Source organism: Oncorhynchus keta, chromosome 29 (genome assembly GCF_023373465.1).
Source record: "Oncorhynchus keta strain PuntledgeMale-10-30-2019 chromosome 29, Oket_V2, whole genome shotgun sequence".
NCBI lineage: Eukaryota > Metazoa > Chordata > Actinopteri > Salmoniformes > Salmonidae > Oncorhynchus > Oncorhynchus keta.
This window is the reverse complement of record NC_068449.1, coordinates 28,831,627-28,858,920: the sequence shown is the minus strand read 5'-3', so window position 1 is coordinate 28,858,920 and position 27,294 is coordinate 28,831,627. Positions and strand designations below refer to the sequence as shown.

Genomic DNA, 27,294 nt, shown 5'->3' with positions numbered 1-27,294 from the left:
ACAGACATACAGTAGGAGATTTTATTTCCATCAGTGAAGCATGTTATGGACACAGACACAACTGCTGTCAAGCATAATTGCAGTGAATGTTAAAATAAATCTAGCCATCAACAAGGTCTACTTCAGCCTGTCCAGTGTCTTGCTTACAAGCAGTCTTCTCTGTGTACATATGTAAACAAGAACTGCACAAAACCATTAAATTATTATGTGTAGTGTGTGTGTGTGCGTGTGTGTGTGTGTGTGTGTGTGTGTGTGTGTGTGTGTGTGTGTGTGTGTGTGTGTGTGTGTGTGTGTGTGTGTGTGTGTGTGTGTGTGTGTTCCCCGGAGGAGATTGTGTGAGAGAGTAAAGGTCATTCCCCTCAGCTGGTCAACAGTTCACTGGAGTTACTCTCGGTCAGTGAGCATCATTACCCATAACATCGGTCATCAACACTCAGAGTGGATCACAAGTCTTAATGAACCTTGTTAATTAAGACGTTGCCACAGTGACTCAGGCCGGGCGTTTGGCTGAGGGCCATGTCATAATGGGGTCACTGTCAACACAGTTGGATTCTGTCACAGTAGGGCTATACAGCTGTAAGCCCCTGTCTTGGTGGGTGGATTCTGTCACAGTAGGGCTATACAGCTGTCAGCCCCTATCGTGGTGGGGGGTGAGGGGTGGGGGGATCCTGTCACAGTAGGGCTATACAGCTGTCAGTCCCTGTCGTGGTGGGGGGGGATTCTGTCACAGCAGGGCTATACAGCTGTCAGCCCCTGTTGTGGTGGGGGGTTCTGGCACAGCAGGGCTGTACAGCTGTCAGCCCCTGTCGTGGTGGGGGTGGGGGGGGGTCTGTTTTTACTGTAGCAAATCATTTAGGGTGCTATGTGGGATGGAGTTGGGGATGCTGACAGAACAGACATTGCGAGAGGAGGATGAGTGCCAAAGAACAGTCGATATGTCTCTTTGAGCCGCCAGAATGATTTCACAGCCCCACAGACCAGTCTGTTTTCAAAGGTAGGATGAGCAAAACGATCCAACTAAACCCACGGACGGATGGTACTTTAGAGAAGGATGAGCTAAAAGAGGTTGGTTAGCATGCTGTGTTGTGTGGCACACTGCCCTCTGCTGTTGGCTCTTTGCTTTTTGGTTTAGATGGGATTGTTATGAATGACTTAATTTATCCACTTACCTTTTGATTCATCCTGATTTGTGTGAGATTTAGAAAAACATTCAGAATGTAATCAGTGTACTATAATGACTGTGTTCACAACGGACGTTTGTACTATTCCCGCCTGTAATGTATAGCTTATAAGTCTCTTCATGACTGTAGAGCAGTACACGTACACACACACACACACACACACACACACACACACACACACACACACACACACACACACACACACACACACACACACACACACACACACACACACACAGAATCATTGAACATTCCATTTTGTCCGTTTTGGAGCAGCTTTTGTTTCAGGTTTTGAAGTTTGCAAACATTTCACATCACATTTGTGATATCAAGCATACCAAACCAAGCCATATCAAATTAGGGTGTAATTAATAAGTCATTGTTACTGTATTCACCCATCCCTATTCCATCTCACTGGAAACTTGTCAAAAACCTGCCGCGCAAGCTCCAAAACATTTGTCAGTTGCTGACACAAGCATTTCGCTACACCCGCAATAACATCTGCTAAATACATGTATGTGACCAATAACATTTGATTTGAAGGTAATGGCAGATCTTTCTAACACAATTAAATGGATAGGTAGTTATGAGGACCAGTAAAAGTGACGGAGGGATATATCATGCCAAACGGTAGGTCAGTCAATAAAAAATGTAAACAACAATAACCAATAACTAATAATAATACTCAAAATACATGTCAGCCTATAAATAAGGTCAGTTCACACTATCCAAACGTTATTTCAACATTAAGAGACTTATATTCCTTTCAGACAATTGTACAATGCTGCAAACTATATGTTCACTATCAACAGCATTTCACTTTTTAAACTTCAGTATTGAGACTAGTTATGTGCTATAGATCAATGTGGGGAAGACGTACAGTTATGAATATAATTACTGTTCCCTGGAGGAGGGAATGAGGTATGACATACTATGGGGAGTCAACAACGAATCATATTCACATGGAGAAAACGGAAATCACGCCCAACAAGGCCAATGGATGCCGAGCCCGCCCTCTGAAACCCCACCATCCTGGTTATAATACCAGGGCCTGCATTGATTTCCTCAGTTCAGTACCGCTCTTCAGCGAGCCCAAACCCCCTGATAGTGTGGGACCAAAATATGTTATACCTCGTTCCCTCCTTCAGGGAACAGTAGTTATATTCAAAACAGTACGTTCCCTTTCAGTTTGTCACTCGGTATAAGCCCAAACTGTCAGAGCCTCATGAGGCCTGAACTGTCAGAGACCCATATAGGGAACCTGAACCTGATGCAACTTGGCTATGCGCACTGCCATGCTGCCACGCCTCGGTTCCAAGAACTATACTTACCTTTCGAGCCTGAAATATCAGAATTTGTACAAGGAACCGCACTGAATAACATCGACCAGAGTTGATGATCCATTGCAGTCCGAGGCTCAAACCCACATGAAACCTGCAGCAACCTGGAAACTGGGTACTCAGGCGCTGCCATGGCAGCCCAAGGCTCAAACCCAAAGGAAATTGTGGTTACCCTGATAGTGTGCACTTTACATGCTGCAGCAGCCCAAGGCTACAACTCACAGGGAACTGTGGTAACCTGGATAAATGTGCAACCTGCACGCTGCCTAACACCCACTCCTGGACCCAGCCATAAGAACACTATGACCCACACATGGAGCAGTTACGTCCAAGCGATAAAATCTCACAAAGGCATGTGGGGAATTCCAACTCCCTGCAGCACAGATATCAGATGCCAGGCGCCTGAACAATGCCCAAGTAGCCACCACACCCCCATGTGTCAGGGAGATATGCCTCCACAATCCAATGACAAAGACGCTGCTTAGAAAGCGTCCTACCCCGAGCTGGATGAACGAAACAGGCAAAAAGCTGGTCACAAAAACAGATATCCTTGATCCTATCCATATACGTGCGTAAAGCACGCACCGGACACAGGCCATGCAACCTCCATTGTTCACTGGAAGCAAATGGAGGAGGTGAGAAAGGGAACAGCTCAAAAGCAGAGAATGGCATAACCTTGGGAGCAAAAGCTGCATTAGATTTTAACATCACTTTGGAGTTACCAAATAGGAAGTGTGTACTGAAAGTGCGTGGAGATCCCCAATGGGCTAGGAACCGCACCACCAGAGGATGAGACCCCAGGGTAGAGCCGTCAATCCCTACATGGTGGCCATATAAACCTTCAATGTGGAAGAAGAAAGGCCCTGCTCAAAAATCCCTTGCAAGTCCAACAGAATGTCCACCAAAGAGCTCTGAAAAGAACACCTTTAATATGATACCAACTCTCAAATGCTCGCCATTTTTATGTCTACAACCCTCTAAAGGGTGCACACGCCCACTGTATAGTCGTAATCACGTTCGAGGGTAAACCCCTTGCCATCAAATTCAACCTTACAGGGGCCAAACCCACAGATCCCATATCTGCGGTTGTGGATGCCAAACTCTCCCATGCGCATGGGACAATAGGTAACCGATGACATAGAACCCTCCACAAGCCCTACCACCCCCTACCACCCCCTGTTGTCAGACCTTACCAACAAATACTGGCCATCCAACATCGGAAGGAAATGCCTCAGTGCTAGCAAAACAGTAAGTAGCTCTAGGTAATTGATATGCAGCACCCTTTACACTGTTGACCAAAGCCCACACACAGCACTCGCCATCCTAGTAAGGCAACCTGGTCTCAGAGCATTTTGTATTTTTCTGTAGGTGACTCCATTTAGTATAATATGTTACCTTTCATATGGTATGTATTAATTTGTGGTTGTCCATCACCCATTTTGTATGGTATGTTACAAATTAGAATTTGTATTATATGTTATGAATCTGCAAAACATGTGCTATGTAACTAATTCTAGCTAGGTGGCTAATATTAGCTAGCTTATGTATGTAACCCTACCAACGTAACGTATCATACTAATTTGAGTGTCCCGGATTTACATGTACTATGTTACGTCTAGTCTATGAGACCAGGCTGAGTTAGGATGCGTCTTTCGTGATAACTCTACGGGACACTACCCGGAACATCAGAATCTCCTGCAACAGCAATTCCCTGTCCCTTCTAGGAGTCAACACCCTTAGTCATGATGGGGATACACTGAGCAACCGATGGCAGTGGCGAAATGCATCCAGACGTCTAGCAATCACCCAGTATTGAAACAGACGCATCAACAGCAGTCCCATTCACCACAGCTACCATAGAGGATATTAGACCCAATAGCAGCAGGCACAAGCGACAAGGCACCAATAGCCCTAGCTGGAGCTGTGCCAGACAGGCACGGTTTCCTCTGTTGAGGCAAAAACGCATGTTTTAGAACCGAGTCCAGAATGAGACTCAGAAATTGAAATGGGCTGAGCCGGAGTCAAACAACTTTTCTCTTAATTCACTATGAACCCCAGAGACTAAATATAGGAAACCAGCGTGGCAGTGTGGATTTTCATCTGTTCCCTCGACTCCGTAACGACCAGGCAATCGTCCAGACAGGCCAATACTCTGAACCCTTGGGACCGCACCAGTGCCAAAGTCGCCTCCACCACCACAGAAAAGGTGCGGGGCAATAGGGAAAGGCCAAAAGGCGGGACCAGAAATGTACAGGCCACACCATGAAATTATACTTCAGAAACTTTCTTTGGGGAGGATGTATAGCCACGTGAAAATACTCAGCCTTCAGATCTATGGACGTGAACCACTCGCTAGGATGCACCAACTGTAATTTTTGTTTTGTTTGTTATGCTTGTTTTCAAATCCACCACTCTTGACAACCGTGTGTCTGTACGTAGGGAAGAAACTGTGTTTATTACACACCTGGATGATACCGCACTTTCGACATCCCTGAACACCAAGGAACCTTGGGTTGAAACAATGAGCTTTCTTTATACCATCATTCTGATACCCGGCCCACACCGGGTTTAGGGACTTTGGCAACCAGGAACTTGCCCCAATTGACTGAGCAACTTGTGAACACTGTTGCCACAGTAAATGCTTGGGGAGGAGGGCCCCGAGAACACACCCCTCATCCAGCCTTCAGCTAGGGTCGCGAGATCTGCTTCTTCCCCAGCGCCGTGGAAGATTCTGCTTCACCTCTCCTCTGACCCAGCACAGCGAACGTGCCAAGACGTCCGCCGCTGCCCAGAAAAACCAAGATGGTCAGAAACCGACCTCGAAGCCGAAACCCTGGCCCAAGGAAACTCACCTCTGTCCTGGACCCTTTCTTTCACCCATGGGGAACTGCCGAGCCGCCGCCGGCGGAAGGATTTTAGTGGGACCCGTAGAGCTACGTCCTTTTTTTGTTTCTCTTTGAAACGGGCCTGTAAGGACTCCATAGCAGAGATAAACAACCTTGTTGGTGAAACTGGTTCAACCAGATGTGGCACTGAGCCACCACCGTCGCCCCCATACCTTTCCTCACAGCCAGGATACTACAGTGGAACAGACATAGCACAAAATCAGCAAATCAATATGACACACATCTGCAGCATTGTGAACACATTCAATGTCCAGCTGATCCGCTGAGTACCAGAACTGTTTATTCGGAAGCACCGTGCTAGGATTGTAAGCCTGGGGAGCTAAGTAATTCACCAGCTTTCCATCCATCGGCGGTGTGCAAATGAGCCCCGCCTCTTCCATACCCTCTACATTCATAAACTCGCCGTAACCTGTTAGCCCCAGCCTGGCTGAATGAGGGGAATCCCATGTCGCCTTTAGGTCATCTGCGAAATCTTTAAACAGGGGTATGTGACGCTTCACCGCTGCAGGAACAGGAGGTAAATACCTTCCCCCAAACCTGGAGTAACTCCGCTGTGGGGGAGAAGACGGCCAATCCACTCCCAGGTTATCTGCCGCCCTAAGACACAGCTCCATCAAAGGCGCACTGACCACCAATTGTTCATTCTTCCCCTCCTGAATCCAAAGCCGATTGACACTTTGAAACCCTTCCAGAGCTAACCAGAAATAGTATATCATCCCAAGAATATGGACTCTGAACACTTCCTGAGAAACCAGAAAGAGCCACACTCAGCTGCCATGACACCCCTATCAATTCCGACCACCGCTGCTGCTCTCTCCCTGCCTCAGACAACCCCATTCAGACAATCCCATTCCCGAGGTTGCTTCACCAGAAGATCCTTCTTCAGCGGACCCAGTCTTTCTCTCAAAGTCAACCCGACGCCCAATGGAAGTTGAACCCAGCTGGAGACAATGGTCACACGACTTCGTCTGAGCCGAAGCATCCTGAACGTGATTCCACTCCAGGCAAACAGGGCAGCACTTGTGATTATTATCAATTTTCATTGTGAAACCACATGCCATAGGGCATGGTCTTAGGTTCAAACTCGGCTGGTTAGCCTTTTTGAACTTACTCTTACCACTGGCCGAGTATGCATTAGCTACACAAGCAGAGCAAAACCTTTTAGCAAACACAAAAACTGATACCAAGACCCAAAACTCATAACATCTAGGGGGACGAGTACTCTCTCCCCACTAACAAACACTTAAGTTTGAAATTGTGTGACAAGTTCTTCCTTCAGGCGAGCTGAAGAGCAAAGAATTTAGGAAATTAATGTGAGCCATGGTATTATAGCCCGAAAGCAGGGCTTTGGGGGTGGGCTCGGCATCCATTGGCCCGTTGTGCGAATTTCAGTTTTCTTCAGGTGAATATGATTGGTCCTTGACTCCCCATAATATGTTATACAGAGTGACCAACTGAAAGGGAACCCATGTTTTCCATCTCCCATTGCGTGCTAAGGTACTTCCATTTCTGATACTCTTCCTGCAAGGAAGTGCATTCCCAAACTAACAAGCCTGTCTGTCTGGAGTGGTTTGATTGTACAGTCTGTGTCTTGGGAGAAAGTGGGTCAACATGGGCACTATTCTTAGAACCGGAGACTTACCCAGAAGTCACAGCCCACAGAAAATCAGGGAATACACAGTGCACAAAACATTAAGAACACTTTCCATGACAGCCTGACCAGGTGATTCTAGATGAAAGCTCTAATCCCTTATTGATGTCACTTGTTAAATCCACTTCAATCAGTGTAGAGATGAAGGGGAGGAGACAGGTTAAAGAAGAATTTTTAAGCCTTGAGAGAATTGAGACATGGATTATGTATGTGTGCCATTCAAATCAAATCAAATTGTATTAGACACATGCGCCGAATACAACAGGTGTAGTAGACCTTACAGTGAAATGCTTACTTACGAGCCCCTAACCAACAATGCAGTTTAAATTGAAAAAATAATTAAAATAAGAATAACAAATAAAATTAACAAGTAATTAAAGAGTAGCAGTAAAATAACAAAACTATGTACAGGGAGGTACAGGTACAGAGTCAATGTGCGGGGGCACCGGTAAGGTAATTGAGGTAATATGTACATGTAGGTAGAGTTATTAAAGTGATTATGCATAGATGATAACAACAGAGAGTAGCAGTGGAAAAAAATGGGGGGAGGAAATGAAATAGTCTGGGTAGCCATTTGATTAGATGTTCAGGAGTCTTATGGCTTGGGGATACAAGCTGTTAAGAAGCCTCTTGGACCTAGACTTGGCGCTCCGGTACCGCTTGCCGTGTGGTAGGAGAGAGAACAGTCTATGACTAGGGTGGCTAAAGTCTTTGACTATTTTTAAGGCCTTCCTCTGACACCGCCTGGTATGGAAGTCCTGGATGCCAGGAAGCTTTGACCCAGTGATGTACTGGGCCGTACACACTACCCTCTGTAGTGGCTTGCGGCCTTCTGGGATAATGGTGTTGATGTGAGCCAGTTTTTCAAAGTGCTACGGGTCGGTAGTAATTTAGGCAGGTTACCTTGGTGTTCTTGGGCACAGGGACTATGGCGGTCTGCTATGGCGGTCTGCTTAAATCATGTTGGTATTACAGACTCGGACAGGGAGAGGTTGAAAATGTCAGTGAAGACACTTGCCAGCTGGTCAGCGCATGCTCGCAGTATACATCCTGGTAATCCGTCTGGCCCTGCGGCCTTGTAAATGTTGACCTGTTTAAAGGTTTTACTCACATCTGCTGCGGAGAACGTGATCACACAGTATTCCGGAACAGTTGGTGCTCTCGTGCATGTTTCAGTGTTATTTGCCTCGAAGCGAGCATAGATGTAGTTTAGCTCGTCTGGTAGGCTTCTGTCACTGGGCAGCTCTCGGCTGTGCTTCCCTTTGTAGTCGATAATGGTTTGCAAGCCCTGCCACGTCCGACTATCATCAGAGCCGGTGTAGTTCGATTCGATCTTAGTCCTGTACGCTTTGCCTGTTTGATGGTTCATCAGAGGGCATAGCGGGATTTCTTATAAGTGTCCAGGTTAGAGTCCCGCTCATTGATGTGATGGAGAGATTTCTATGCCTCTCTGTGTGGAGTAAAGGTGGTCCAGAGTTGTTTCCCTCTGGTTGTATATTTAACATGTTGATAGAAATTTTGTAAGACCGATTTAAGTTTCCCTGCATTAAAGTCCCCTGCCACTAGGAGCGCCGCCTCTGGATGAGCGTTTTCCTGTTTGCTTATGGCAGAATAGAGCTCATTGAGTGCGGTCTTAGTGCCAGCATCAGTCTGTGGAGGTATGTAGACAGCTACGAAAAATACAGATTAAAGCTCACTAGGTAGATAGTGTGGTCTACAGCTTGTCATGAGATACTCTACCTCAAACGAGCAAAATCTTGAAACTTCCTTAGATATCGTGCACCAGCTTTTTTTTACAAGAATACATAGTCCGCCGCCCCTTGTCTTACCAGACACCGCTGTTCTATCCCGCCGATACAGCATTTAACCAGCCAGCTGTATGATGATCATGTTGTCATTCGGCCACATCTCCATGAAGCATAAAATATTACAGTTTTGAATGTCCTGTTGGTAGTTTAATCTTCCGTGTAGGTGATCGATTTATTTCCAAAAGATTGCACGTTTGCTAGCAGAATGGAAAGCAGTGGGAGTTTATTAGATCGCCTACGAATTCTCAGAAGGCAGTCCACCCTCCGGGCCCTTTTTTCTCCTTCTTCTCTTCACGCAAATGATGGGGATCTGAGTCTGTTCCCGGGAAAGCAGTACATCATTCATGTCAGGCTCATTGGACTCGTTAAAGGAAAAAAGGGATTCTGCCAGTTCATGGTAAGTGATCGCAGTTCTGATGTCCAGAAGTTATTTCCGGTCATAAGAGACGGTAGCACCAACATTATGTAGAAAATACAGAAAAAAAACATTTACAAACAACGCAAAGAGACAAACCAAAAAACACAATTGGATAGGAACACGTAAAACGTCAGCCTTCTTCGCCATCTTAAAAGAGACTGGACTGGCTAATTAGCATGACGACATGGCATTCAGAGGGTGAATGGGCAAGACAAAATAATTAAGTGCCTTTGAACGTGGTATGGTTGTAGGTGCCAGGCGCACCGTTTGTGTCAAGAACTGCAACGCTGCTGAGTTTTTCCACCCTCAACAGTTTCCAGTGTGTATCAAGAATGGTCCACCCCCCAAAGGACATCCAGCCAACTTGATACAACTGTAGGAAGCATTGGAGTCAACATGGGCCAGCATCCCTGTGGAACGCTTGATACCTTGTTGAGTCCAAGGCCCGAAGAATTGAGGCTGTTCTGAGGGCAAAAAAGGTGTGGTGAAACACAATATTAGGAAGGTGTTCTTAATGTTTTGTACACTCAATGTAAAGGCCAGGCAATTTAGATAGAGCTCTGTCATCATGGTAATTAGCCACTCCAGTATCAAAGACTACCATTTACATTTTAGTCATTTACCAGATGCTCTTATCCAGAGCAAATTACAGGAGTGCCTTGCTCAATGGATACTTTGCTATGGTAATACAAAGTTCTGCCTTGAAGCTACAGGGTAAAAACAAAAGAACATAAAATAAAAACCAATATAATCAGAGATTCAAAGTGTTTAACAGTCAAATGTACAGGGTTGCAGATGTTATTGCGGCGTACAGTGAAAATCTTAGGCTCTGAACGCCAACATGCAGGAATAAGTGAAAAAAAAATACGAAAATGAATGAACTGTGAGAAAGAAGTGTTATGGATCGAATGATTCAAGGTCTAATATTGTTCAGACAATAACTATGTCATCAATATTGATTGTGTCCACCTGACCAATTCTGTACAGAGTTTGTGACTGTGCATGACTGTGTAAAGGCTCCTCTTCATGACTCTGCCTGCTGGTGCAAGACTTTAGCACCATGAAATAAGGCCTCTGAGTTACTGAGCCTGTTGACTCTCCTCACAAAATTGGAGCAGATAATTTATTCCATTAACTGGATCCTAGAATTTGACACCTTCCCAGGATAAAACCCTCATGTATTGTCTCTACTTGTGCGCATGGAAAATGTATTGTCTTTAATTGCACCCATTGCATGACCTTAATACCAGGTCTCTTACCTCCCCGATTTTCTGACTCTGGCTGTGGCTTTGGTTTACTGCACGTTCAGCTAGGATCTAGAGAGAAAAACAAGGTAGTATAAGCACATCAGAAAACAAAAGTTGAATGACTCACTCTGATTAGAATGCGACCTCAAAAAAATAATATGATTCTTGTTGATACGTTATAGAGAAATCACCACAATGCTAGATTAATTTATGGCAGCTAACACACACTGGATTAACAAGGTTACCTCTTTTAAATTACACTTCATAAAATATGATAGAATGCAATAGATACTGTATACCCCACATTGTGCTGTGCAGTAAGAATAACCAGCACGTGAACAAAGTTCCTCTTCTCATGAGTGCTTGCTACTGTAAGGGCAGGGTGTCCATCTCATCTACAGACATAACATTATTTGAAATGTCAGTGCATGGCATGATAGCGGAGTAGGTTTACTGCAGTGGGTGGCATTGGCCCCCATGTTTTCTCTCTCACTATGTCTCTGTATACATATCAAATGGCACCAGATTTCCTATTCAGTGCACTTCTTTTGACCAAAGCCCTATTGGCCCTGGTCACAAGTAGTACACTATATAGTGAATATGGTGCCATTTGGAAGGCAGCCTCTGTCCCCATGTGTTGCTGGAGGCGGTGGGGAGGGGAAGGGGGGGGGGGGGTGGTGACCTTTTCAGAGCGCATCTTTTAATTAACACTGACAGCCTTTTAGAGACCACTTACCATTTATCTGGCCAACCAAATTAGGCTCCCCAAAAAACTGCACCACACACACTGATCAAATCACTGGCTCCATCCAGCATCCCCTTGATAAGAACAACCCAAAATCAATATTTCACTTTGAGGCATAAATCCTGCCAACAACGTACTGAATACACAAAATACTGTATGAGGCAGGAACATAAAACAGACAGAAATAGCTCAACATTTTTGTTTATTTTAAGGTTATAACACTTTCACTACTTCAATTGACATTGAGAGAACTTTTGGCCCAGTTGACAATATGTAGGATCAATCTTACATGCATCGGTTTTGCCCCCTGGCGACCACAAATGTGACAGGGATTGTTTCCGAGGTGCTGTATTTGGCCGAGTTCATGTACGTTTGCAGAGAGTGCTTGGCCACACTCATTTGGTAACCCGTTTTATGCACCAGTGCAGCAAACAGGAGAAGTGCATACCGGAGACAGCCCAGTGAAGATAAAAGCAGGAGTAGTAAGCAGCACGTGGAATTCATCCGCACCCCTCATCTGTGGGAGGCTCTCACCAACCCTGCCTCATGTTCATCATATTAAATATGAAGCAATTACACAGCCCTATACTCAACCACACTGCTACTTATCCTCACATTGCTAAAAGAAAATTAAAAAAGAGAGATCCCCTTGTTGTTTCCTTGTTTTCCTCTTCTGGGGAAGAACCTCAACACAAACGTATCATCTTGGTAAAGTGGACATTCCTTTGTGTCACTCCAACCTCGTCTGAGAATTATATTGATAGGAAAAGATGAGGGATAAATAGATGAAGTTGCATTTGGATGAATAAATTAGAAGCTCAACTTGAATACATTTGCATGCAGATGAGATGAAGATCCTGACACAAGCCCATTATTGGTCTCTCTCTCCTCCCGTTCATCTGAACATCATCAACAGGGTTTTCCCATAATTCATTCAAGGGTTGGCGTTGTCGCTAAGAAAAACACTCACTGGCGGTCTGCTGTGATGAATCACATTAGCACTCAGATGTGGCTGGATGACAAGACAGTGGCGATGAGGTGTAATTGGATGCAATCCAAACACATCAAAGGTTATGCTTCAGCTGTCATTGTGACCTCTGTGCCTGTTGATAAATGGTTCATGTGTCCCCTGGACTCTAAAGCAGTCTTATTTACAGGCTAAATTCTGTCCTCTGCCCTGCCTTACTACTAAGAAATATTACTAAAATGTACACATTATACTGTAGCAAACACTATCCAGTATCCAGATATCCTGGCGTGGAGGACTCGCCTTTGGGGAGTCATTAATGCCCATAAATAAATCAATAAAACAGTGCAGTTTAGCAGCTTTCAAAAGGTATATGAAATATGACCCTGTTGTGCTGCAATTTATTTTAAGTCTCTCTCTTAGGGGTTGATGCTGCTTGGTGAACATGTACATTAAGACATCGTCATCAAAGGTTAGTGGTTCCACTAAAAAAATATATACTTTAAATCCGTCTCTGGCTAAGGTGGTGGCCTAATTGTTAAGTGCCTAGATTCTCTGCATGTGTTCGTTGGAGGTCGATGTTTTGTCTGTGGCACACAGACAATCTAAAAAGTATTTCTCGCTATTACAATTAATTAGCCCTGCTGCAAAGTCATTCCTAATGCAGCAAAATGTACATTAAGTCCAGGTGTGTGCTGCAGGCTAAAATGATCAAATGTTCAGGTTTACTAATGTGGTTCTCCCATTTTCCAACTGTCCTTTCGCTGGTGTGGAAACAAAAGCAGTGTGAAGAAGAAGAAGAAGGAGAAGAAGAAGAAATGGCCTGATGCCTGAATATAAAAAAAACAGGTGAGGGGGTCCATGGGGAAATCTAGTGAGAAAAGTAGAGTGAGGCTCAGCCCCCTCATTCCCTTGTCATCAGGTGCCTGAGTACATCCTCTCCTCCCTCCCATACAAACCCATGTAATCTCTGCTGTTTGAGCCAGAGGCTTCGTGATTGAAACCTTGATTTTCTACTGTCTATGTGAGGTTAACAGAGGCCAAAAGCGGATAACCTACTCTCACTGATATCATCACAGCAGTTTGACATCAGTTACTGCAAGCAGTTACATTTGACACTAACTGCAAAAGGTTGTGATCACACAAGCATTGGATAAAGGTTATTATATGATTGCATCCTTTTATGAACCTCTATGATTTTGCTGATTCAGTGGTATTGACAAACCCCTGAAAACTTCAAAAGCAGAGCTACAAGAACACCAGGAAAAGGCTATTTCCTTGAGAAGGGCGCTTCACCGGTCATATCCACCTCCAGGATGCTTGATAGATGTCCTGTGACATTCTGCTTTGCATCTATCTCTCCATGCAAAGTCATAACTTAATGTCATGGTGTAAAATTTGCCATGCATTGCACACAGAGCATGCATTTGTGGCAGTAAGCAGTTATGACCTCTTTTTTTAACTAGGCAAATCAGTTAAGAACAAATTCTTATTTTCAATGACAGCCTAGGAACAGTGGATTAACTGCCTTGTTCAGGGGCAGAACAACATATTTTTACCTTGTCAGCTCAGGGATTTGATCTTGCAACGTTTCGGTTACCAGTCCAACGCTCTAACCCCTACTAGGTACCTGCCACCACGTCCCATCTTGAAGATGGGATGTGGATGCATTTTGGCAGGTACATGTTACAGACAGGCCTGCTTATGCTTCATGGCAGCTACTCCAGCCAAAGTGGTCTCTCATCATGTGGTGTACAGAACATCTATAGCAGGGATAAGCAACTAGATTCAGCCATGAGCCAATTTTTGTTGGAGCGAATGTTTCCGGGGGTGGAAAAAATGTATAATAATTTGTACACTGCAAATTCACCACAACTAAAAAAGTTCAAAAATTGTATTTGAAAATAAGAATAATTTCATACTGTACCTTGAGACACAATCACCCTTTTATTTGTGGGAATAATTGGGAACAGATTTCCTAAATTGATTGAATTTTTTTGCCGAATTCCTGTTGATTTGTCTTTTGGACAGATGAATAGACTTTTTATTTAAACACAGGGGACAAGCTGCTACTCTGGGGATCAGCTCACTGCATCTCTCTAGTGACCATTGCTGTGGATAGAGTGAGGTATGATAAAGTGAGGTATTGTGACTTTTATCAGCTTTCCCAGTGTTTATGGGGACTTTAAGGGATGTTTCAAAGTGACTGTTGCATGCTAAACAAACACAATTAAAGAAATGCAAGTTACCTTGACTAGCCTAAATGTAAACCCCAAGGCATTTCTAACTAAAAAAATTATAGTAAGTTGAACTCAAAGTCAATGAAAAGTCCCTATTACTTCACATGTTTGTGGTACTAACTCAAAACTAAATTAGAAGTCACATCAACTAAAACAATTTAAGTTATGATAACAAATTAACTTTTTACCCAGCATGCTCTACTGCAGGTTAAATCAAATTCAAGTTGTTTTTAATATCTCTGTTTTTGCATGTAAAATGAGTGATTGATTATTTAATATTATGCTACACAAAGATAAATAACATACATTTTTCTAAACAAATCCAATCATTTTGTTAGATTTTATGCACCTGTTACTGAAATGGTTGTTTCAGTTTAAATGGCTTAGGTAGTCACCTCACACTGTTCCTAACCCTGGCAGTCATTATGAATACAGGTTACAGGTGAATAAAACATTCAAACTGTTGGATCTCCTCACTCTGTCTGGATTCCAATAGGAATTACATATCACTTGCAAGCCAGCATAATGACTTTCAGGAAGGGTTGCAAAATTATCATGCCTCATGAGATATGTAATGTGTTGTCATAAAGAGTTTAAAATTATATTATAACGATAATAATCACCAAGGAACTCATTGGTCAATGTCTCCATCACCAACAAATACAGTCATGGGTGGTATAACGCTACAATTCACTCAAAGGCAAGGCACACTGGGAAATTATATTGGAGGTGTGGCTTAGTGGGGGCATTACTCAAAACTTTAAAGCTGATTACAACTCAAAGCTGGACCACCTACAGGGTCACAGTGACTCTTTGAGTAATGACAACAAATTCATTTTAAGTAGCAGTACTCAGATATATTAAGTGCAACGGGTTGTCTGAGGCTGAAACATTGATGACACTTGATGCAATATCAATACAGAACAATATCAGCTGTTTACTACTAGTCCCCAAAAGTGGCCGACCTGCTCTGTCTGAAAGGTTTGGTCCCTACATTATGGAGGACTGACAGTATTACAAATGCTCATTCAGATCATTTAATTATAGAAAATTATCCTAAAGCTATTCAATAAACCTTCCAATATATATATATTCAACAAGCTGTACATTAAAAACTATTCTATTTGACATACATTATTATTTTAGATCGAGGAGGAAATGAATATAAACAGGCTTCCATTAAATATTAATCCAATAAGGCATCCCAATTAACCCATAAATTAGTCAGGTGAGAGGGTTGGAATGAACTGACTTCATAATGTAAGTGTCGTACTACACTTCACTTGTTCTTTGTGCAAAGACAGGTTGGATCTTCTTTTTTTACATGAAAAATGCTTATTTTTCTTTCACATACTCATGGCTTGGGAGCTTACTTTAGTAAGTGTATTGTCAAACTGATTAAGAGAGTGCAGCTAATCCATTCAGGTCATTTGAGAGAAAAGAAGAAACAGATAGGTTAGCCCTGACCTGAGGCAACGGCAGTGGTATAACTCTAGGATCAGTTGTGGCACTTAATGGCGAAACCTAAAGGGCAAATAATGTGTCAAGCTATTACTGTCCCTTGTCAAAACATGAGGGAATACACCATAGCAGATTCAAACCTACGAGTGATGGTAGATCATTTCTATGATAACTTTTAAATATGCATATTTTTTCTTTTCAATAGGAAATAGTAAAGGATTAGATTGTTCATCTTACCGGGCCAAACACACTGCAGTGCTATTCTCATTCACACAACTCAAAAGGAATATAATTTGCAAAGATGTTTCCTCTCTAAGAGGAAATACATTCACATGTTGCCACGAAGGGTATAGGGTTGGAAAAGGTTAGACATGCAATTCCAAGGAATGTTGTTACATATGCAATGGCTTGATCGTTCACACGGTAACTTCAAAGACATGACCAAAAAAACCTCTGAACATCAAATCTTCAACAAGAGCTTGTTTAACCATTTTGATCTTTGAAAGAATTCAAAGACACTCTTCAGATAATATATCATTTTAAAATGTATTCGCTATGTTAGCGTATACATACACAGGGAAGGGTAAACACATGTGAAAACTTGTGCATTTCAGCTTGGTAGTCAGGTTGTTGATTCCATAGCCAATGTAAATGTTCTATATACAGTACTGAGAAAACATTAGATATACTCACACAGATGTACACACATCCGCTATACAAAACAAATAAACCCACTCATTATTTATATTTTAAGGTGTGTGTCTTCTTAATGTAAGTGACTCAATATATTTTCTTACAGAGTATGCTATTGTGCTCACTGTTTAACTTCTTAAGCTGTCCTTGGACTGTATAGTAGGTGTTGTGGTAAATAATTCAAATAAAGTCCCAAAGGGAGTTGAGGAGTTGCTGAAAATGCTTGTAGTGTTTTATTAAAATGCACATCAATTACTGCAAAACATTTTCAGCAGATCTACTTTGCATTCCAACGAAGTTGATGTACAGCAGGGGTGTCAAAGTCAAATGGACGGAGGGCCAAATAAAAAATTTAGCTACAAGCCGAGGGCCGGACTGTTCGAATGTTCATTGAAAAATTTTTAAATGACGCATATAGTCTAGTGAACCTAATTGAACCTACTGAAAACCTAACAAATATATTCCAATATGATCAGATAAATAAAGCAATATTTTCTTATGGCTCTGTCAGTAATCTTTAATTTTCAACAGACACAAAAGACAAATTTCCTTTATATAAAAATCCCCATAACATGAACATTAAATGAAAGAAACCGGTATTCAAGGCACCATCAGTAGCCTATATTTTCTATTTTAGCAAAAGTGGGCTAAATTTACTTCAAAGAAAAAAACAATAATAGCAATTTTCTATCATCCACTCAACTGAAATATTTTAAAATATAATTGGATTGAAATACAATAAAATAAAGTGCAAAAATCTATTAATCAAAAACAACACTTTGTTTAAGGAGAAGTAACATGCAGTGAAAACAAATATTAAACTTTAACTTTTAAACTTGAACTGAGTAAAAACTCTAAATATGTGATTGCACAGTAATGTTCACTTGTTTGAGGTTGAGGGTGATACTTGGTGGTGTCCCATCTTTTCCACAAGTTGATCAATGTTCGGGGTAAGGCTCTGAGCTGAGGAAATCCTCAGAATTGAGTGGAGGTGTTCAGCAGTAAGTCGACTTCTGTGTGATGTTTTGTTCAAGTTCATCAAAGAAAACAGTTGTTCACACAGGTATGTGCTGCCAAACATAGACAACGTTTGAGCAGCCTGGATGCGCAGCTGGGGCATTGTGTCGGGGAGGAAACGGGCGAACTCCGCAGCACCCACTGCCGCATATTTTGCCCTCAGTGCATCATTGCATTGGAGGTCAATCAACTCCATTTGGAGGTTTGGTGGTGAGCTTTCCACGTCAACAGCAAATGGGTTACCGAGCAGTTCCAACCTGCTTTTTTGTGCTTCAAAGTCAGCAAATCGGCGTCGAAAGTCAGCGGCAAGCATACCTATTTTATCAGCCAACTGTGCGCTCGGGAACGCACTGGTAGAGAGCTTCTCTTTCATGGTCTGGCAGCTGGGAAAGTGGCTCAAATTTTCTTTCCGCATCTGCGTCTCCCACAGAGTCAGTTTGGTTTTAAATGCCTTCACTGTACTGTACATATCAGAGATGACACGATCCCGACCCTGCAGCTGCAAGTTCATTGCATTCAGATGACTCGTAATGTCACACAGAAAAGCCATTTCACACAGAAACATTTCGTCTCGGAGTTGTGTTGTGTCTTTCCCTTTGCTGTCCAAGAACAGACAAATCTCCTCACGAAGCTCGAAACATCTTTGAAGCACCTTTCCCTGGCTTAGCCATCGCACCTCTGTGTGATAAGGCAAATCACCATGCTCCGTTTCTAACTCCGTCAGAAATGCCTTGAACTGGCGGTGATTCAAACCTTTGGCTCTGATAAAGTTAACTGTGCGCGTGATGATGCTCATTACATGCTCCATTTTCAAGGCTTTACCGCACAACGCTTCCTGGTGTATGATACAATGATAAGCTGTCAGCTCACCTGTCGCGTTTTCCTCTTGCATCTTTTCCCGTATCTTCGCCACCAGTCCGCTCCTGTGTCCACACATCGCAGGTGCTCCGTCGGTTGTCAAACCCACGAGTTTTTCCCAAGGCAGCTCCATCTCATTTACACATCTTGACACCTCTTCATACAAATCATGCCCCGTAGTTGTGCCATGCATAGGACGTAAAGCCAAAAACTCCTCTGTCACGCTTAGGCTGGAGTCCACTCCGCGGATGAAAATTGACAACTGGGCAATGTCAGAAATGTCGGTGCTCTCATCCACAGCCAAGGAATATGCAATGAAATCTTTTCCCTTTTTCACAAGCTGCTCTTTTAGATTGATGGACAACTGGTCTACTCTCTCGGCAATGGTGTTTCTGCTCAGACTCACATTTAAAAAGAGTTGCCTTTTTTCTGGGCAAACTTCGTCACAAACTTTAATCATGCAGTTTTTGATGAAATCCCCTCCGTAAATGGCCGGGCTGATTTAGCGATCTCTTCTGCCAAAATAAAACTGGCCTTGACAGCAGCCTGGCCTTGTGATTTGGCTTTTTTGAACAGAGCCTGTCGAGATTTGAGGCCTCGTTTTAATTCCTCTGCCTTTTGTAGCCTTTGTTCCATGTCCATATTCTTGTTTTTGTCCGCGTGTTTCGTTTCATAATGTCCTCTCAGATTATACTCTTTCAGTACCGCCACACTTTCTCCACACAGAAGACACACAGGTTTTCCAGCTACCTCCGTGAACAAATACTCCGACTCCCACCTTGTTTGAAACCCCGGTTCTCAGTGTCCACCTTCCGTTTTGCCATTTTTGATGGGTATCTGAAAGTTAATTTTACTGTGATGCTGACAACTGCTGTGCCAATAAATATTGAAATGAAGCAGCCTACTGCTCGGTGCGTCACCGTTGCATTGTGGGAAATGTAGTATTGGTGCGTGTAAAAGATCTGCGGGCTGCCGGCTTGCTGCGGTCTGCGGGCGGTTCTAATAATAAATCAAGATCATCCCAGGGGCCGTAAAAAACCTTCTCGCGGGCGGATGTGGCCCCGGGCCTTGACTCTGACATATGTGATGTACAGTATGATGTGCTTTCATAACTGCTAAGCCTTGTGCCAAAGACAACATCAAAGCTTTTAACAAGCCCTATATAGCTTACATGAATTCATAACATGCATATTTAGATATTAAGCTTCAATATACAGTTATTTCATACAGTAGACATTATCTGCAGCTTCAACAATTGAACCCAAACTGTGTTTCTGGGTATAAATTACTATATGTGCACTTGAAAGAGAACTCTTGAATACAAAATGTTATGAATGTTGTGTAGAACTAAATCCCGCTAGGTTTCTCATGGACAAACACATACATGATTAATTTCAATATATTCAGCTGAGCATTAATAATGAATTATTTACCTCTTTGGGTATGCATCAATCGACATGAAGCAAACAAAGAGAGAGTAGGCAAGGGCCAAAAGCAGTGATGTATGTTTTTGTGCACCAGTACGTGTGTCTATGTCTGTGTCTAGGTACTGTGTATCTAGGTTTGTATGCATGTGGCAAGAGGACCATACATTTTCCAATCCCTCCATCTGCTTTGTCAAATACTAAGCCAAGGTGGCTGTGTGTTCCCATGAAACCTCATCTCCCTCAAGGTTTTGGTCCAACATTCCTGTCTGGCTGCTTCATATTGCATTTTGATGAATTAGTCTTCAATTTCGATACTAATGCTATTCATATGGTTCCTACCCACAGAGCTACATCAGTCAAATTAAGGCACAACAAATGTCCCCCAAGATCGAGGATGTTTAGTAGTGCTCAGAGAGTGTGACCTCACACAGAGAGAGAGAGAGACACAGGTATATAAAAACAATGGCTGTGCACTGGATCTCTTATCGCTGCTCTGTGACAGCAATAACAGAATCAGGCAGCCACAGGCAGCAGGCATTCATAAATGTTTATCAGGTGGCATCCCAGCTCATTAAAATGCTCAAGCTGAAACAACATGGGTTGATGCCGTTTGTTAAGTAGTCTAGTCTATCTTACATTATTTTAGTGTTATATATTTCTTTCTTTTTTGAGTTAGGGCAGATTACCACCCATTTTTTTCAGTATTCTATGAGATGCTGACAGTAATAACTTACAGCTTGTCTATAATAACCCCAGCTTTGACCTCTCTTCTGTAAGTCAGATATGAACATCTTCAGTGAAGTACTGCCTGCACAAGAGTGGGTTACTAAAAGTGTTTATCCTCCCTATAACAGGATGTCTGTGGTTCATGTTACGCCTGAAACTCCTGGTGTGGTCATTTTCGCAACCAGCTCTCACAGTCTCGTGTCAGAGTTCATCCATGTTTCTCAAACATCACATTTCAAAGTTGTTCCAAATGTCAAATTTCAAAGTGTTTAAGGTTTAGGGATTAACTCAGCATTTTTAAGGTTTGGGATAGGCTTAAAACAAAAATATGAAAAGCTTTCTATCGCTGGATTCGAACTTGCATCCTTTGGAATCAAAGGCAGATGCTTACCTTCTTGAAGGTAACAGAGCTCACTGCTGCCCCTACTGGCGGATTTCCATGTAATCTCTCGGTGTCCTCAGACATGGATGGACGTCAAATACGGAATTTTATAACGGGTGACCTGTCTGAATTTTCGAAACAAACTGTACATTCAAAACAACAACTGGGACCAGAACGTATGAGTAAAAAGTCTAATCAACAGCTGGGTCTGAGTTCTTCTGTGAGAGCTGAACGGAAGCTAAATCCCACTCACTCACTGAGGGATTGGATGTGTGCTCAGCAAAGAGACTGAGAAGGAACCTAACTGCTGATCCGGTATGTCATCCGGTATGCCTCATCTCCTCCATGGCAAAACTCAACTAAAATGATCAAAAACACATTGTAAGATAGAATCAAGGCCATAAAGGTCCCCAACAGGTCCATTCCCTGACTTTCATCTCCCTCCTTTAACATCATTTATCTTCCTACCTTTCATTTACTGCCTTCAAAAGGTATCCCTCCCTCCTCTCCATTGAAAGTAATAGGCCAAAGAATGCTTGAGGTTTCAAAACATTTTGCATTTCGTCAGTGTGACAACCCTCCCACTCTGTCTGCCGTATACTCTCTTTGTTCTTGTTTCCTTATTAGGATGCCGGTGGGCGGAGTTGGGAGGGTCGTCAGCTAAATACACCACTTCCCCATTCATGAAGGAGACTCTCTCCATGCAGACACCTTTATAGATTTTGTTGTGTATCTTGATGGTTTTTGGTTGTTTGCTTTGGCACCTTTCAACACCCTGCATTATCACAGTCATGCATGCAAAACACTCACTTACACTACTGATTACTGATTACACACACACCATTGTATATTGTACTTAGTTTGCTTTATTTAATAAATATATGTTTTGTTACTCCTTATCTCCACGTTGTCTCCCTTTAGTTACGGGCTTTGAGCCGGTTTGTGACAGTCAGCCATTTGTATAAGGCCATTTTTATGAAACTTACAGCTCTAACCAGCTATATCTGGGTTTTTTATTTATCTTTCCCTACATATTCAACAATAGAACTTGGGTCAAAGGGTGAACTACCTGAGTAGTACCCCTTTGGGGTCATAGTTACAGAAGGTATTACTCTTTTCTGATTACTGTCTGACCAGCTCAAACCTGTAATTTCGTGAACCCAAAGGTACTGTGAAACGTGCCGTATCAAAACCAGTGGAGATCAGCTATGTAATGTGTGAAAGAGGAAATCATGTGTACACTTAGACTGAGTATGCCACCTAGTCCCAATCCAAGGTACAGTAGTTCCATTTATTTTACTCCTAGGTTACCAGGTAGCATTCAAGTGTTCTGATGGATTACACTTGAATTTCATTGAGAGTTATTCTCCAAAACTAAGGAGCCTAATCAATGAGTATTTGGAGACAGTGGTGCTCGGTGCCGTTGAGGGAGGATCATTCTTTTGAGGGAGCATGGCCTTATTTCTATTACAGAATATTGGATGACTGTCATTCATATTCCATTCACCCAGCTCAATGGAACATCGATAGGTTTAGGCATTTACATCATACTCAAATCATGAGATTGCTACAACCTAGCCTATGAATGAAAGAATTTTGAGTAATCAAGGTAACAGACAGTGACACATTCAATACCGCCTTGCACACTCTTGCCTGCATCTAGCTGATCTAGGTGTAATCATTAGTCCAACAGTTGCAAATGAGAGTTTCTAATGGACAAATTCAGGTATGTCTATGCTGGTTTCGTCCTTTCACCTATTCCCTTCCCTTGTGGATTTATTTCAGTGCAAACCACATCAGCTTTCAGAGCCAAACATTCATATCATGACAGCTAACCACTACACACAGCCTACATCGTTGTCACTTCATAGTCAACATACTAGAACTAACACGTTAGTATCCAACTACAATCATGCAGTACAGTGTACAGTCATAAAGCAGTTTAGCAGCTACACCAGTGGGCTCCAGTGGCAATAAATTAATAAAAAACAAAACTGTACCTTGACTTGGAAGAGTTCCAGTGTTGGATAACTATAGCCAGCTAGCTAACATAGCATCCCTCTCTGTTTGAGCCGGGTGTTTGAATAGGGTAAATATTTGTTTTTCAAAACTGTTCAACTATTGTCTTTCTCTCATTTTGAGTCAACTACTCACCACATTATATGCACTGCAGTTCTAGCTCGCTAGATTATGCTTTCAGTCTAGATTAATTCTCGGATTCTTTGATTGGGTGAACAACATGTCAATTCATGCTGCAAGCGCTCTGATAGGTTGGAGGACGTCCTCAGGAAGTTGTCATAATTACTGTGTAAGTCTATGGAAGGGGGTGAAAATCATGAGCCTCCTAGGTTTTGTATTGAAGTCAGTGTACCCATGGGGCGGCGCACAATGGCCCAGCGTCGTCCGGGTTAGAGTTTGCAATTGAAACAGTGTTTTAATAAATTACTTGGTGCCGTGAATATATTTAGTATTGTTTAATCTAAAAAGGATAACTTTTTTAATGTTTCACTTTTTATTAAATTAACTGAGGTGGATGGTCCTCCCCTTCCTCCTCTCAGGAGCCTCCACTGTTTGGAGATACAGGGGAGGCTCTTATGAATATCAATGTGACAGTAACTACTGTCCAAGTTTGTGTGGTCTACATTTGACTCAAGCATGTAGGCAGAGAGTATAGGCCAGGTCTTCTCTGTATCAATGTAATATGAACAGCATGGGAATATTGAAAAATAAAATTCAAGTCATGCTCCTTGATTACCTGTCCTTATCTTTGGTAGCCTAGTCTGTCACTGTAAAACGTCTGCCAGGACCCACATATGGAACATACATTTGAGAATTAGGCTATTCCGACATGATTGACAGCTTAACATTATTTTTCAAGCAAGAAGTAGGGTACTCGATTCTAACTGGGTAAAAGTAGGAGTCTAATAGAGAAAGAGAGAGGGACAGCGAGCTTGTTGTTCACCCGCCTCCATCCATAATGTGACTTCGAGAACACAGTACACAGAGCATCATTCACCGTGCCCGCTTCTTCTCTCGTCTCCCACGCTCACTTCGCATTCTCCCGCTCTATGCTCGCGCAGATGTGGACCCGAAGACTACTCAACCTCTCGTTAGAAAATTGCCGTTTGTATGTAATTGCTCGACATGTTTTTCACATTAAATTAGACTGAACCTGAAGACTGCTTGTCGCAAGTAGACCAATGCTGTTTTGGGGAATAAAATAAACTACAATTTTTCTTTTTGGGTGCGTAGGTTGGTTGTCTTGACTAGAGCAACAGTATGGATCTCTCATTTATAGCTGCACAGGTAAGAGAATACGCGCTGTGTTTGTGTTAGTAAGTGGTTTATTTAGCAAACAAGTGGTTACAAAGCGAACCCTGACTTAACTTTATTTTCTAAAATGTGAGGGCGTGGCATTGTTGTTTTTAGTGGTAGACACTGTAGACGTTGACGTGATTTTCTGCAAATTATAGTCTATTTTATTGATCTGTAGAGCTGTTAGGGTAAGATGGATAGATATGTCACTCTTTTTGAGCAAGCTATACAGTATCTCTAAAATACTAAGGTTTTTGGGCATTACGCTAGTTCTTCTGACAGATACTCCCCTATTAGAATACATGTTGAAAATCCTTGTTTATGTCGGTTTCAATTTACCGCATGTTAAATTGACCAGTACAAGGGTAGGCTGCCTACCTGTATTTGCATGTTGTCAACTACAGGTAAATGACAAAATGATGGAAAAACTTTAGTCAATGAAGGATACAAAGTATCTTGAAAGCAAATGCTTCAACACAGGTGTTGTTCCAGAGTTAATTAAGCAACTAACATTCCATTATGCTTATCGTCATGTATAAAAATGCAGGGCATGCCATTATTTTGGCTACCATCCCAGCTAGCACATAACGTTCTGAGAACCATATGTTTTTTAGAGCTTGGTCAGAGCGTGATTGTCCTATGGTAATTTTGCATACAACCTTCCCAAAACGTTTTGGGAATGGTGTAGGATAGTTTCTTGGCTTTGGAACATTCTCAGCACATTTAAGGAACTTGACAAAACATTATTTTCTTGGCATTTCATTACATTAACAGAACGTTTTCAAAAATGTCAAACATGGTTACATTTCAATTTTGGTAGTGTTCTAGAAATCTTCTTCTACTGGTTTGACATTGGGAATAGTTCAAAGAATGTTAAGAAACAATGTTCTTCTCTGGGAATGTCAGTACTTCAGCATACCATTTCCTTCGTGGTTCTATTTAAAGTCATGTTCTCAAATTGTTCAGAGAATGTTAAGAAAACTCAATTAAAAACCACAAACACTTTAGTAACGTTCAGAGAACGTGCTAAGAATGTAATTTGAAAATATACGTTCAGCGTCAACAACACTTTATCCTCTATCTTGTTAAGTGTGTTGGCTGTGCCCACTAACAGCTTTGTATGTGTAAAAAAATATGGCATGCTAGCTCCATCCTGTTGGTGCAGTGGACCAATTCCATGGTATATATTTGCATGATTAATGCCTAAGGAAATTAATTTCCAGGTGTCCTATCTGTGCTTGGAGTTTTATAAAAAGTCAACCCAAAATAAGTTTGCAGTGCTATTGAAACATTCAGTGAACATTTTAAGGAAGTTTTTTTTTTTTACTAAAAATAACCTATACTTCATCCTCAGTGTTAATAACACCTCCCAGGAAAACTTTAAAGGAAACAGAGTAAAATGTTCTCAGAACCTCGCTGAAAAGTAAGGATTAAAAATTCCCAGAACAGGCAAAATGTTCACTTCTGTTCTCAGAACGTTTAAATAAACATTCAGTTTTACCAGTCAGGAAATGTATGGCTTTCTTCCCACAACCAAAGTGAAACCAAAAACACATTTTCCCACAACTTCCAAGGAACCAAATGTACTAGGTGGGATGGCTTTGCCCCCATAGGATGACAATGCCCCCATCCACAGGGCATGAGTGGTCACTGAATGGTTTGATGATCATGAAAACGATGTAAACCATATGCCATAGCCTTCTCAGTCACTTGATCTCAACCTAACACCATTCTCATTTATGGGAGACTATTGAGCGGTGCCTGAGACCGCATTTTTCACCACCATCAGCAAAACACAAAATTATGGAATTTCTCATGGAAGAATGGTGTCGGATCACTCCAATAGAGTTCCAGACACTTGTTTAATCTATGGTGTATTCAGTCTGTTCTGGCTCGTGTTGGCCTAACACCCTATTTAAGAAACTTTTTATGTCAGTGTTTCCTTTATTTTGGCAGTTACCTGTATATTGCTACTGACACGTGGGGAGGGTTGGGTGTATTATCTGAGAAATGTAGTCCATTACTGCTTTAGTTACATGAAAAATGAAGTAGTAATTTCAATTACTTTTGGATTACTTTCATTACATTTACATTTAAGTCATTTAGCAGACGCTCTTATCCAGAGCGACTTACAAATTGGTGCATTCACCTTATGACATCCAGTAGAACAGCCACTTTACAATAGTGCATCTAAATCTTTTAAGGGGGGGGGGGTAAGAAGGATTACTTTATCCTATCCTAGGTATTCCTTAAAGAGGTGGGGTTTCAGGTGTCTCCGGAAGGTGGTGATTGACTCCGCTGTCCTGGCGTCGTGAGGGAGTGTGTTCCACCATTGGGGAGCCAGAGCAGCGAACAGTTTTGACTGGGCTGAGAGGGAACTGTACTTCCTCAGTGGTAGGGAGGCGAGCAGGCCATAGGTGGATGAATGCAGTGCCCTTGTTTGGGTGTAGGGCCTGATCAGAGCCTGGAGGTACTGAGGTGCCGTTCCCCTCACAGCTCCGTAGGCAAGCACCATGGTCTTGTAGCGGATGCGAGCTTCAACTGGAAGCCAGTGGAGAGAGCGGAGGAGCGGGGTGACGTGAGAGAACTTGGGAAGGTTGAACACCAGACGGGCTGCGGCGTTCTGGATGAGTTGTAGGGGTTTAATGGCACAGGCAGGGAGCCCAGCCAACAGTGAGTTGCAGTAATCCAGACGGGAGATGACAAGTGCCTTTCACTTCTAACACCTTGGCATATTTCATTTAGTAACATGACTATTTCGTGACTATAAAGCATACAGATCCTGTAATTTACATGTTCTATATTCTATGTGAGACAGTACACACAGGCTCCATACTAACTTTTTCGTAATGTTTTCAGCTGGTGGCACAAGCCTATGATTTGGTTGCACCAAAATGTTGTTGCGGGGTCAG

General features: G+C 42.4%; 1 protein-coding gene across 1 annotated transcript in view; it reads left to right on the top strand.

Moving 5' to 3' along the window:
* Positions 1-24,059: 24,059 nt before the first annotated feature.
* Positions 24,060-27,294, top strand: part of LOC118362059 (uncharacterized protein C14orf132-like) — a 41,932-nt gene continuing 38,697 nt past the window's right edge. Inside the window, exon 1 of the mRNA XM_035742264.2 lies at positions 24,060-24,373. Within this exon, the coding sequence (XP_035598157.1) occupies positions 24,347-24,373 (27 nt within the window). The 5' untranslated portion in view covers positions 24,060-24,346. The remainder of the gene's footprint in view (positions 24,374-27,294) is intronic.